The sequence below is a fragment of the Clarias gariepinus genome, chromosome 20, assembly GCF_024256425.1.
Source record: "Clarias gariepinus isolate MV-2021 ecotype Netherlands chromosome 20, CGAR_prim_01v2, whole genome shotgun sequence".
NCBI classification, from domain to species: Eukaryota; Metazoa; Chordata; class Actinopteri; order Siluriformes; family Clariidae; genus Clarias; species Clarias gariepinus.
Window position 1 is genome coordinate 6,562,912 of NC_071119.1, and position 13,398 is coordinate 6,576,309.

Consider the following 13,398-nt stretch of genomic DNA (forward strand, 5'->3'; position numbering starts at 1 on the left):
GGGAGTGCAGTAGGGCTTTCCATGGTAAAAGTGTTTTCAGAGTGTGTCATTTGCTTGTTGCATGTTTAAAATGAATAAAAGAGGAAATAGGATTCAACATACTGTAGCAGCAACAAACCCAGTTAGTTAGGCGGCGCTCCTATAGACAGTCTCTCTATGTAGTTTATAGACAATTAAATACTGGTACAAGTGTGTTTATAAGGACTAATAACTACTGTACTTCACGGAAAGATCAATATTATTGAAAAGAGAAGAATGGAGATGGTTGAGGGGATTTATGCGAATGCAGACGTTGCAGAAGACAACAATGATGGCCAGCAGAAATCTGAGAGTTCAGGTGAAATACACTCACACTCAGAAATATGTGCATATGTACTGATCTACTTAGTTTAATACTTGTGTGAAATGCATTCATTCAAATAAAAGGCCAACATATGGTTAACAACAAACTGACTACCATAACGTTAACATTAGTAATATACAGTACATCTGTTTTTCACACAATTCTGTATATATCTTGATACATATTGTATGATACATTGTACATTATATACATACATGATAAACAATTAATCAAATTCAGAATTAAAGTCAATTCATGAATAATTTAACACAGTAATGATCTAATAGAATCCGCATAGCAGGGACACAATTTAGTTATGGCCAAGTGTAGAGATTGTGTGTCAATCCACCATTGTCTGTACTGCTGTAGAGGTGCATGGCCTTGCCAGTAATTTGACTAACTTTGACTAACTTTGAATATTTTTTTATGCTTGTACATCTTTCTCTAGTCTACCACAAGACTAGACAGTGCAGTTATGGTTAATCTGAACAAAATGCAATATAATGTTTACATTTCACAACCTATTTCAATGAGTTCTTTGTAAAGGCTAAGTGTAGCAAAAAGGGTTTCATCTTCAGTTAATCTGAAGAACTGAATATCTTCCATGGTGAAAGTAAAAGGCACTCTACAAACTTCATGACCTGGGTAACTGTGCAATATTCTACAAAGCTATTACAAGATATCTTACATACAGCAGTGTTACTGCACTATACTGTATATAGTACCAATAGAGAATTTATTAACTTTCTAAAAAAAGTGTGTGGGGAGGGGGTTATAGCTTTTTCCTGCAAACACATAGAAATAAATCTCAAATAATTGTATTATTCCCACACTATAGACAAGGGTACTCCAGTTTCCCACACAGTTTGGCGATCCTTCTGCTCAAACAGAGTTTATTTAACTACTTTGTTTATTACCAGGTTCAGTGTTTAGATGTTGGTGACTTACAAACTGTGCTTGACACTGGCCTTCCAGGACTGGAATTAAACAACCCTGTTATAGACACTATACTTCACCACAAATCACCACAGCTTGATTTTGTTTTTTAGGTTTTTTTTCTGCTATAACAATTTTTTAACCCACATCTGCTATAACACAATTTTCATCGCAATGTTTCTAATTCATGTTTTTAACTACAGTAGTCTAATGCCTCTGGCTTAGAGAGAATTTATTGAAAGTATAAAAACAATGCTCACAATGGTCCTGGAATATTAACAAAGATTTTAACATTGATTTTCGTAGCATTTTTAACAGCTTTACAGGAAAAAAAATCTGGCTGTAAATTAGAAAAATTATATACATTTGTAGCTTTATATATTTGTCCCTAATGAGCAGTGTTGGGTGTAACACATTACAAAGTAGAGTCCTTTGATTACTTTTTTGATGTAACGAGTAATCTAACGCACTGGGTCCGCCATTTAAGTACTCAGTTATTTAGTTATTTTTTTTTCAGAAATGTATCCGTTATTCAGACAATTTATGTAATCTGTGAGCCAGACAGCAGTCATTCCCAATCTGTTAGTGTGTGTGTGTGTGAAAGTCGTCCTACAAGCCCCGCCCCCGATACCCCCTCCACCCCCCCCAACACACTGTTATTCCTGCTGTTATACCCCTATCTCACCTATGCGGTTTGACTATGCGAGGACTGACGTGCAGAAAGATGGCAACCTAATCACAGCGCCAAAACTTGCAGTGAATCATGATGAACCATACTTACAGCCACCGGGTGAAACCGCGTAGGTGAGATAGGGGTATTAGTAGTAAACAGATTATGGGCCAAAGTTCACTAAGTAATGATGGTAGAATAACTATAAAGGTCTTGGCTAAAACAACACGCATGGGGAATCACAATAGAGTTTTTATTTTCTGCAATGGAAAAGTACTCTAACTAGTTACGTTTATCAGAAAGTAATGCTGTAATGTAACTGATTACTTTTTTAAAGACAGTAATTTTGTAATGTAATTAGTTACTTGTCCCTCAACACTGCTAATGAGTAAGTCAAAGGTGATGGTGTTAAAGAAAATCTTTCTGGGATGACACGAGAAAGAAACCTTGACAGGAACCAGACTCAAAAGAGAACCCATTCTCATTTGGATGATACCTACAGTGGGCAAAACCTTTCCCTTGTAATAGTTCCTTCTTTTTCCCATGTGAATGTGCTCTCTCTCTCTCTCTCTCTCTCTCTCCAGTGGGCATATGCCCTCTACCTCTGGTGTTTGGCACTATGGTATTGAGGATGAAGAATCAAAAATGCCCAGCACAGGGTAGTAATTTGTGAATTATTTATGAATACAGTAAATTATACCAAGCTAACATTATAATTTTTACTTAATAGGTTATTACACACAAGTACCAGGTACATTATATATAGAATATTTATAATTATATCTTGTAAAATTACAATATGTACTGTGATGTTACAGTTTCATGTACTAAGTTTATAGCAATACAGTATATGTATATACTAAATTTGTAGCAATGCTAATGCTATTGGAATGTTTTAAGAAAATGCAAATGGCAAGATCTAGTGCAAATGGCAGTTGTTAAAAAAATAATGATTTAATTTAATGTTACATAACGTGGGTTTGCCATCCATGCCAGGAGGTATAATAATTACTATAAAGCCCTTATGCAGGGCTTTAGAGGGGGTCAGTGAAATAGGACTGTTTGAGAGTGCTTGTGAAATGCAGGGGAAGGATTTCTAGTTTGAAAATAATGTGGGTTAATTAATTGGGACCTTAAAAATGGAACTAAAGAAAACTTAAAACACAAAACCAAACACCTCCATCTCCTCAAGACAGTACAGGACTTGAAAAACTGAATAAAATGATCCCTCATCAACTCTGGATGAAGTTATCTCTACTGTAGGTATCTCTTCTCTATTACCAGAGCGATGTGCTCTCTACCCTGGTGCTACCTAATGTTCTCATGCCACATGCTGGTTTTCAGGGCCCTAAATAAATGTGCTGACAGGTGTAGAGCATATCTGCTGATTGTCGCCTCAGCGACGGCGACTAGCAACTGCGCATGAGGGTAAACAATACCAGAGGGACAACAATGCAGAATATTACCTCGTGGATCTGCCCCTTGCCAGACCCATGTCATTACATTTAGTTTATGAAACACACTCTGTAATCTGTGTCCCAATATGAATTTATAAGCAAACAAGTACAGAAACTATGCTAAACGCCAGCTTACTGCAACAGCTAAGCTAGCTGACTTCTTTGAATATTGGCTAGCATGAATTAGCTCTTAACTAATCCTGCATCTGTTATTGGTACTGATGATGAATGTATCAGTATAAAATAGTTTATTTACTTGTATTTCATTTATTGGGGCTTAATAATGTTAATGTATAGTGCCATATAAGTATTGTGCCATATAGTAATATAGTGGTATTTATCATAGCATGTTAGTTCCATTCTGAATAGTTAGATATAGGCTTACACACTGTATTTAATAGTAAATAAAATAGCCTTCGCTATATACATGGTAAAGGCTCATGTCAAAATCCACTATAGATTCGTTTTTATGTCCTTACGAATTTGTTTTCCTATGCTTGAAAAATTAACCGAACTGGTAGAGTCCGCAAGGAGAGGTAGAGGTTGGTAGATAATTCAGCTTAGTAGAATGCAAAGCTGCTAAAGATTAAACAAACAAACTCAATTACATGATTACATTTAATCTAATTTATTGCTATAAAAAGCAGCAGGTCTTAATATATCTGATCAGGGACAAGAGAAACTGCAGAGCTAAAGTTTGATTATCTTTAAATGTTAACCACAAGGAACTACTTCTGCTCTCTCATTTCCTTTTTTTTCAACAGAACATTTATTTTACACACTATATTACAATAGACTAAAGAGGTAAAGCTGTACAGTTGCATCCTCACACAAAAAGACGCAGACAGTCTTTTATAGTTTGGAGATGTTTCAGTGTGCTTCTAATATCAAGTGCATAGACAATATAGGAGATGAAGAGGACATGACTGTAGTCATCTATAAACCTGCAGATGATTTTAAAGTCTACGACAGACAGTTGGAGAAAACTGATATAAAAAATAACCTACAAACTCAACACCCAGGTACACAAAGGATTTTATTTAAAATTTCCATATGAGCGTATAAATTAACCCTAGGATGCACGAGTGATATGACCCTACACTCTTCCATAAATGGGTCATTTTTGACCCACCTACAAAAAGTCAATGTGTTTATGCTATTTTTGTCATTTTGGTTGTAAATAATGAATTGCAACATAGTCTGTATTACATTTTAGACCACACAAAAATGATTTCATGTTTGAAATTGTATTATTTTTCACTTTATTACAGATTTTGAACATTTTGATAATTAAAAAACGAATATTATACAGAACAGCAATAGAACAATGTCAACATTCATTATGTGGATGTGTGTAAATGTCTGGTCATTGACAGTTCCTCACTCTTTTCTATTCTCTTGCAGGTAAGTCTCCGTGTTTGTTAAAGCGTTTGATGTGATAGTCCCTTCTTTGCCTTCTTGTCTCCTCACTGCATGCAGTTGTGACAGACTACCTGTTTCTGGCTGTGATCATTGCACACAGGCACATTGCACTTCCCACACCTATTGCTGACTTCGCGATCTTTGTTACTTGGGCAGATCTGACACCTCTTTCTCTTCAGTTGGCCCTGTCTGCTTCTGTCCTTTGGCTGGGTTGTGGGTTTTGTCACTCCATACCTTCCCATTGCTTCAATGATCGGGGTTTGCAGTTGTGGGCAGCCTTCCAGTCGACTCCTTGTGTCTGGCGTGACAAGCTCCTTTGAGAGCTCTTTAAGGAAGACTCGTCGTGCATTGGTGATACCTCTGTTGAATTCAGGGTGCTGAGTCGTGAAAAAGGTATAGGCATTTAGGGTGGCGATGTCAAGGATGTTGTACCACAGCACCATGGGCCACTTCTGTGTTTGTCGCTGGCAGGTGTAGGTGCCGACCATCTGGTCCATGGTGTCAACACCTCCTTTGTTCTTGTTATAAAATGTGATCACTTCTGTTTTTTCTTTCTGGTGTTTTCATCCATCATTTTATTGTGGTGCATCGTGCTCAAGAGGACAACAGCCATTTCTTTCTTTCTGATGTAGCTGGCCATAGTAATGCTGCCATTGAATCCAAACTCTGTGCTGTGAACCTCCCAGGACTTGGAGCCCTTCATCAGAGGAGGGATATCTGGCTTGTTCTGCTGTAGAGTCCCCACAATAGTGAGATCCATTTCCAGGAGATGCTGCGCAAGAGGCACACTGGTGAAAAAATTATCTGTGGTGATGTTGCGACCTGTGTTTCTAAATCTACTGCACAACTGCCGGACAATGTTCTCCCCCAGATTCTTCTGAACTTCTTCCCCTGGTTGTCTCCCTGTGTAAACCATCCCATCTACTGCATATGGGATGCGTGCATCACAAACCCAGAAGATCTTTAGGCCGTACTTGGTGGGCTTGCTTGGCATGTACTGCAAAAACTTACTTCTGCCCCTGAATGGCACAAGCTGTTCATCCACAGTGACACAATCACTGGGAATGAATCGCTGTCTGCAGTTGACTAGGAACAGGTCATGTAATAATTCTTATTGTCAGATTGTTAGATGAGGCTGATGGTTGTATGCAATACATTTCACTACATGTTGTGCATGTATAACTATGCTTGTGACAATAAACTTTGACTTGACTTGACTTGAGGTTCCCATAAAATTGTATGGGAAATGCATGTGGGTCATTTTTGACCCACTTATGGAAACTTGGGGTAGTAATACAAATATTATAATTTCTTAAAAAGTATAAGAGGTAACTTAAACATTTTAATGGAATGATATCAAAAACATGTTATTTGAGGAATACCTGGAATATGAAAAGATAACATCTTTTCATTACAAAGATATTGCAAGAAAATGACCTCTCCGGGTCATTTTTGACCCACTTGTGCATCCTAGGGTTAAGGGAATAATCCAATAATTTTAATTGTGTATTACAAAATCTCCCGTAAAAACCTTTCAGTTTGTGTGAACAATGCAGTTTGATTGATTTTGGAATTCTGGGAAGTGTAGGTTGAGGCAAAGGCTGATGGTGATGTGACACTTTGATTTATAGACATTTGATTTATAGACATTATGCATAAAATGTAGCTATAAATGTATAAATACAAAATTGACATGCTGTTCATGAAGGCTCCCTGAGATGTAACGCAACCAATCACCTCACCGTCAACAAACCTGAGTGATCAATGAGAGTGGGGAAAACAGCATCTAAACATACCAATTCACCATAATACTCTATGCCATGAGTCCCCCAGATCTGCTCCTTTACCTAAGGCAAATCTATTTACAAAAATGCTTGGCTAAATAAATAGGTTTTTAGCCTAGACTTAAACACTGAGACTGTGTCTGAGTCCCAAACACTGTTTGGAAGGCTATTCCATAACTTTGGGGCTTTGTAAGAAAAAGCTTTGCCCCCTGCTGTAGTTTTCATAATACGCGGTACTGACAAGCAGCCTGCATCCTTTGACTGAAGTAGGCGTGGCGGATCGTAAGACACTAGCAGTTCATTTAGATACTGCGGCGCAAGACCATTTAATGCTTTATATTTCAAAAGTAGTATTTTAAAATGAATGCAGGATTTCACAGGGAGCCAATGAAGTGAAGATAAAATAGGGGTGAGGTGCTCGTATCTTCTGGTTCTAGTGAGGACTCTCGCTGCTGCATTCTGAACTAAATAAAGCTTGTTTATGCACCTAGTTGAACAACCAGACAGTAGGGCATTACAATAGTCCAACCTAGAGGTGATAAAAGCATGAACTAGTTTTTCTGCATCTTTTGACAATATATTCCTTAACTTGGCAATATTTCTGAAGTGAAAGAATGCCATCCTGGTGATATTGTCTACATGTGCTTTAAATGAAAGACTAGAATTTATAATTACACCGAGCTATAATCACCCCAAAAATTATGAGGTGTTTGTTACTTTTATAGTACTTCAATGTGTCAATAATCCCAATATTTAAGTACAGTGGGACAGTATTTAATAGTTACCATCGGTGTAGTGGAACATCTATGTAATAAATGATAAAGATAGCAGATACTGTGTGGTTAATGAAGAATCCTCAGTCTGATCCTAAGTTCAGGTTACTGTAAGAAAGTTCAGAGGTGCCAGAGTTCAGTGTCAAACATGGCTATAGATTGTCATGGCGTGCGCCTGTGATTGGCATGCACTCAAATCTATTATCTCTCCTTGCTCACTCCGTAGGCTTCCTAGGTAGGCGGCACCCCCTTCTGTAAAAGGACGGGGCCGTCTATTTAGGCTGGCTGGCGATAATTAATATTAACATGATCTTTGGCTTGCTCCCCATTATAAAAGCAAGGTGCGGAGTCCGGTAAGAACGTAAAGAGACGTACGGTAGAGTATAAGAGAGTGGCATGCGAGCGAGGCGATATGATACGCCCAAGGGATTTTAAAAAGAAGTCTGGAATTCCGCCCTTTGATCTCCGTGCCGAGGACAGTGCGGGAAAGAACTGCACAAGCTCCAGCGGTAGCTTCATTCCTACACCCAACCCCGTCTTTGCGGCCCCACTGCCAAAGAGGAAAAGGCCACGAGGAGGACTGTGTTAAGGCACCAGATCCCAGGCGACGGACGTCAGCAAGGAAGGGGCCAGGCCGGCCATCGACAGCGGTAAAGGAACTGTTTAGGGAGCGTGCAGGAGCGCTGCTTCCGCATTCCATGAGTAATGCAGTTTGCCAGTGTTGGTTGAGCAGGGTGAGGGTTGAGATGGTTTATTAAAATCACGTGATTCCAACTCAGCGTAGCTAAATTGCTGGCTTGTGTTAATTTGTTTTTGAGAACACGTCATCTAATGGTGTCACCTGGTAAATAAATAAATAGGTCTTGAATGAGCGTGTTTATGTGAAATCTTGACACGTCTTTCTGGCAGGAAAGGAAGGGGGCTCACCCCATCCAAAGGGCAGCCATACGCCATTTACACGCAGGTTGCATGGCCTCAGCGATTTCAAATGGCCACTACTGTACAATGGAATATAGAATGGTTATAGAATTCCAGAAGTATGGTGCAGAGTATAGTGCAGTTTCTGATCCTTTATACATCAATGGAGAATTAGTGGGAATAGTCTGAACTTTTAGGTTCCTGGGTATACAGTACGCATTTCTGATAATATCTTCTGGACCACCAGCACCACAATTTTCAAAAAACACAACTTACAGAAAGTTTTTGCTGATGTACTTTTACTGTTGCTTCATTCACAGCATGCTAGCATATTGCATTACGTTGTGGAGCCACCAGGTGCTTATCAGCAAACAAAAGAGCTGTTGAGAGGGTCGTTATCATTATCATTTCTCAAAGAATCACTGGCTGCTCAGTACCCTCCCTCTCGCTGCCACCAAAGATTTGGGTTCATGGCTTTGGTAATTTAGAACAGAGAATACTGTACATTGCAATTTTTGAGAAAAAAAAATATTTTTTTGGGGGGGGGTAATTTATGTAATCTTATTAAATAAAATTAAACTAAGGAAGTTATTTGCTGGTGTTGCTATAGAGACATAACCTAGCTCGTGCAGGATTTGGTTATTGAAGCATCACTTGGGTGAAGTGTGCAAGATGGAAAACTTAACAAAAATGAAAAGTAAAGGGAAATAAAATATTTTTAAAAAAAAATCCTCAAAAGTGTTCTCATTAACATATCTGCATATTTAAAAGTTTATTCAACCAATGAGATTTGGCAGAGGGTTAAGGGTCTTTTAGGTCATAAAAAATTACTGCACCCATTTGTCGCATAGAGCATGAGAATTTTAGTCCTTTTGTTCATGAGTTAATTAATAAACATTGTATATCATCATTTAAAAACAAAATTGAACACATTTTGTGTTTCTAATTTAAAATTAATGTTTAGAGAAATCTTAATGTTTGGAGGAGTCTTCTACTATTCATAACTGAGTCATTTAATAATTCTTACATACACTTATGGTGACACGGATAGGCATTAAAAAAGCATGTTTAAAAAAGCACATGATTATAATATCAAAGTCGAGCTGCAAACAATCATGTTAATGTTTTGTTTCTTTTCTTTGATTAATTTTCCATCAGCAAATCTTTAATTTTTGAGGTTCTATGAATTTCTGAGCATGGGGCTTCTTTCCTGTTGTCAGAATTTGAGATAGAGATTTGCAGAACTTAGGATGTTGAAAGAAGATAAGACTGTGACTTCCTTAAAACACAAGATTTAAAACCATTAGGGTTTCACAATGTTGAGGCCTCACTGGGGTTTTAATGTGGTAATCTTGGCCCAATTTCCCATTTCTCATGTCTCTTGAAACAAAAGGGCTCTTTGGAATTCACAGAACTCAGGTGAAAAGGTTTTGTCTTGGTATTATGAAAATAGGTTTGTTAGTTGATCTTTATGATTTTTGTGAGTCAGGCAGACCCAGAGATCTTGCTCTTACACTCACAACATTGTTTAATCTTTTTTTTTTTTTTAATTGTATTTTCTTATTCTTTTTTATTCTATGTTTGTGCATCATTAGGACTGGTGCCTAATTACTTCCCCTGTGCAATAACAATAAAATGTTCCGCCTTTCTGTCCTTTTGTCTGTATATTGCATGCTCCAGACCAACTAAGTGTATGATTGTTGCAAACATATTCAAACTATCACTGCAGTAGGCTGTTGTCCCTATTTGCATCAAAACCACCACTGTCAACCAAGTCACCAACAACGTCTTCTTGCTGTCTATTACTCAGTTTCTCTTACATATACAGTATGTTCATGAAGGGTTTAAGAGAAAATGTTCAAGGATGTAGAGGTGATGACTACTCAAATTCAAATTCAATTCAAATTTTTATTTGTCACATACACAGTCATACACAGTATGAAATGTAATAAAATGCTTGTACGACTACCAGTGACCCTAAAAGAGAATTAAAGCTTATAATAGAAATAAATATGAATAAAAGAAATAAGATAGAAAATTTTAATTAAAAAAAATTAAATTAAACTAGGAAAAAATAGAACTAAAAATAGAAATAGAAATATGCTGTACATGAAAAATAGAAATATACTGTACTGTACAAGAGCATTTAAGAAATTGAGAATTTTTTATATTTTGTAAGAAAGATGGTGTGCAAATATGCATAGAACAAAGTGTCTTTGTGCAAAGGTTATTAAAGTGTCTTTGTGCACTGGTCCAGGATGTAAACGTAACCATGTAATGTAGATGTGAAGGTAGGTGTGCAAAGTTATTAAAGTGTCTTTGTGCAATGGTCCAGGATGTGAACATAAACATGTACGTAAACAGTGTAGATATGAAGGTAGGTGTGCGTGGAATTGTCCATGGATGTAAAAAGATTGATTGATTGATCAATTGTGAAAGGATTGTGTTAGTTCTGCATAGTGGTGTGGTTGAGAGACCTTATCGCCTGCGGGAAGAAGCTCCTCCTCAGTCTCTCTGTGTTGGCCTTCAGGGAGCGGAATCACTTCCCAGACCGCAACAGAGTAAACAGTCCGTTGTTGGGGTGGCTGAGGTCCTTTACGATCTTCCTGGCCTTGGTCCAGCACCGCTTGCAGTGCGGATGATGCGCTCAGCTGATCGCACCACCCTCTGTAGAGCTCGTCTGTCCTGCATGGTGCTGTTCCCGAACCAGGTCGTGATGTTTCCCGTCAGGATGCTCTCTATGGTGCAGGAGTAGAAATTCCTGAGCACCTTGGAGGGCAGTCTAAAGTCTCTCAAGCGTCTGAGGTGGTAGAGACGCTGCCGGGCCTTTTTTACCATGGTGTTGATGTGACAGGACTATGCCAGGTCCTGCGTGATGTGAACACCGAGGTATCTGAAGCTGTCCACTCTCTCCACTGGACTCCTGTTTATGACGGGGGTCTGGTAGTTCCTCACCTGCTTTGTACTGAAGTCCACTATCAGCTCCTTTGTCTTACTGACGTTCACAAGGAGATCGTTCCTCTGGCACCAGCTCTCCAGATTTCCAACCTCCTCCAGGTAGGCCGTCTCATCGTTGTCCGTGATCAGGCCCACCACGACAGTGTCGTCAGCAAACTTGATGACGGTGTTGGAGTTGGTAGTGGCCACGCAGTCATAGGTGTACAGAGAGTACAGCAGGGGGCTCAGAACACAACCCTGGGGGGCTCCAGTGCTGAGAGTGAGGGAGGCTGAGACATGTCCGCCCATCCTTACTGCCTGTGGTCTGCCAGTCAGAAAATTGGAGATCCACTGACACATGGATGAGCTAAGTCCCAGGTGCTCCAGCTTGGTGGTAAGTGTGGAGGGAATTATGGTATTAAATGCAGAGCTGTAGTCGATGAAGAGCATTTTCACATAATTCCCCCTCCGAGTGTCCAGGTGAGTGAGAGATGTATGGAGGAGATGAGAGATTGCATCGTCCGTGGAACGGTTTGGACGATAAGCGAACTGTAGAGTGTCCAGTGTGTCGGGTAGTGAAGAAATGCTTAAGTCTCTGACCAGGCGTTCAAAGCACTTCATCACTACTGAGGTGAGGCCTACAGGGCGATAGTCATTGAGGGAAGCAGGATGAGGTTTCTTAGGGACAGTAATAATGATGGACTCTTTGAAGCATGTGGGAATCACCGACTGAGATAAAGAGAGGTTGAATATCTCTGTGAACACAGGTGCTAGCTGGTCTGCGCAGGCTCTGAGAATACGACCTAAGATGCCGTCTGGTCCTGCTGCTTTCCTGGTGTTCACTCTCTTGAAGGCTCTTCTCACGTTGTGCTCGGTGATGATGAACGCGCTTCCGGTGCTGGCAGTGACTTCCTGTCTGCAGCCGTTAGCGCCGCTAGCATTAGCATCGCTAGCGGCTTAAGCTGCAGCCTCGAAGCGAGCATAGAAAGTGTTGAGCTCGTCTGCCAGAGACAGGTCTGAGTTCGTCATACCGTTGTTGGTGCTTTATAGTCCATAATTGTCCTTAATCCCTGCCACAGGCTCCTAGAGTCAGTCTGTTGGAGCTGTGACTCTAGTTTTCTCCCATAGCGCTGCTTCGCCTCTTTCACCGCCTTCCGGATGCTGTATGACGCAGCCTTGTACGATTCCATGTCACCCGACGCGAGTCCCGTGTGTAGGCAGCGGTGCGAGATCTAAGAGTGCCGCGGATGGTTTTATCCACCCACGGCTTCTGGTTGGGAAACATTTTAATAGTCTTTTTTTCCACAGTATCGTCCGCTAGTTTCTCAATGAATCCCACAACCGCTTCCGTAAACACGCTGACGTCATCGGAGCTGTTTCTGAACATGTCCCAGTCTACGTCATCGAGAAACGGTGGACAAGATTGTGCCCTGTAACCCTCCTTGACAGTTGTATAACAATGATCCAGTGTCCTTCCACCCCTGGTGGGGCAGGTGGTGGGCTGATAAAAGTTCGGCGCTGCACGTTTGAGGTTGGCACTGTTAAAGTCCCCCGCCACAATAAACGCAGGGTCCTGGGGTCGTCTCTGACCACTCTTTTTGTAAAATTTTTTTTATTAATTTTTTTTTATTTAATTTTTTGTACAGCCTCCCTCACTCTCAGCACTGGAGCCCCCCAGGGTTGTGTTCTGAGCCCCCTGCTGTACTCTCTGTACACCTATGACTGCGTGGCCACTACCAACTCCAACACCGTCATCAAGTTTGCTGACGACACTGTCGTGGTGGGCCTGATCACGAACAACGATGAGACGGCCTACCTGGAGGAGGTTGGAAATCTGGAGAGCTGGTGCCAGAGGAACGATCTCCTTGTGAACGTCAGTAAGACAAAGGAGCTGATAGTGGACTTCAGTACAAAGCAGGTGAGGAACTACCAGACCCCCGTCATAAACAGGAGTCCAGTGGAGAGAGTGGACAGCTTCAGATACCTCGGTGTTCACATCACGCAGGACCTGGCATGGTCCTGTCACATCAACACCGTGGTAAAAAAGGCCCGGCAGCGTCTGTACTACCTCAGACGCTTGAGAGACTTTAGACTGCCCTCCAAGGTGCTCAGGAATTTCTACTCCTGCACCATAGAGAGCATCCTGACGGGAAACATC

General features: G+C 40.3%; 1 protein-coding gene across 1 annotated transcript in view; it reads left to right on the forward strand.

Annotated features, from left to right (window-relative positions):
- The first annotated feature begins 261 nt into the window (after positions 1-261).
- The window catches only part of LOC128508791 (CD209 antigen-like protein E), a 43,945-nt gene continuing 30,808 nt past the window's right edge, over positions 262-13,398 (forward strand). The window contains exon 1 of the mRNA XM_053480271.1: positions 262-337. Within this exon, the coding sequence (XP_053336246.1) occupies positions 262-337 (76 nt within the window). The remainder of the gene's footprint in view (positions 338-13,398) is intronic.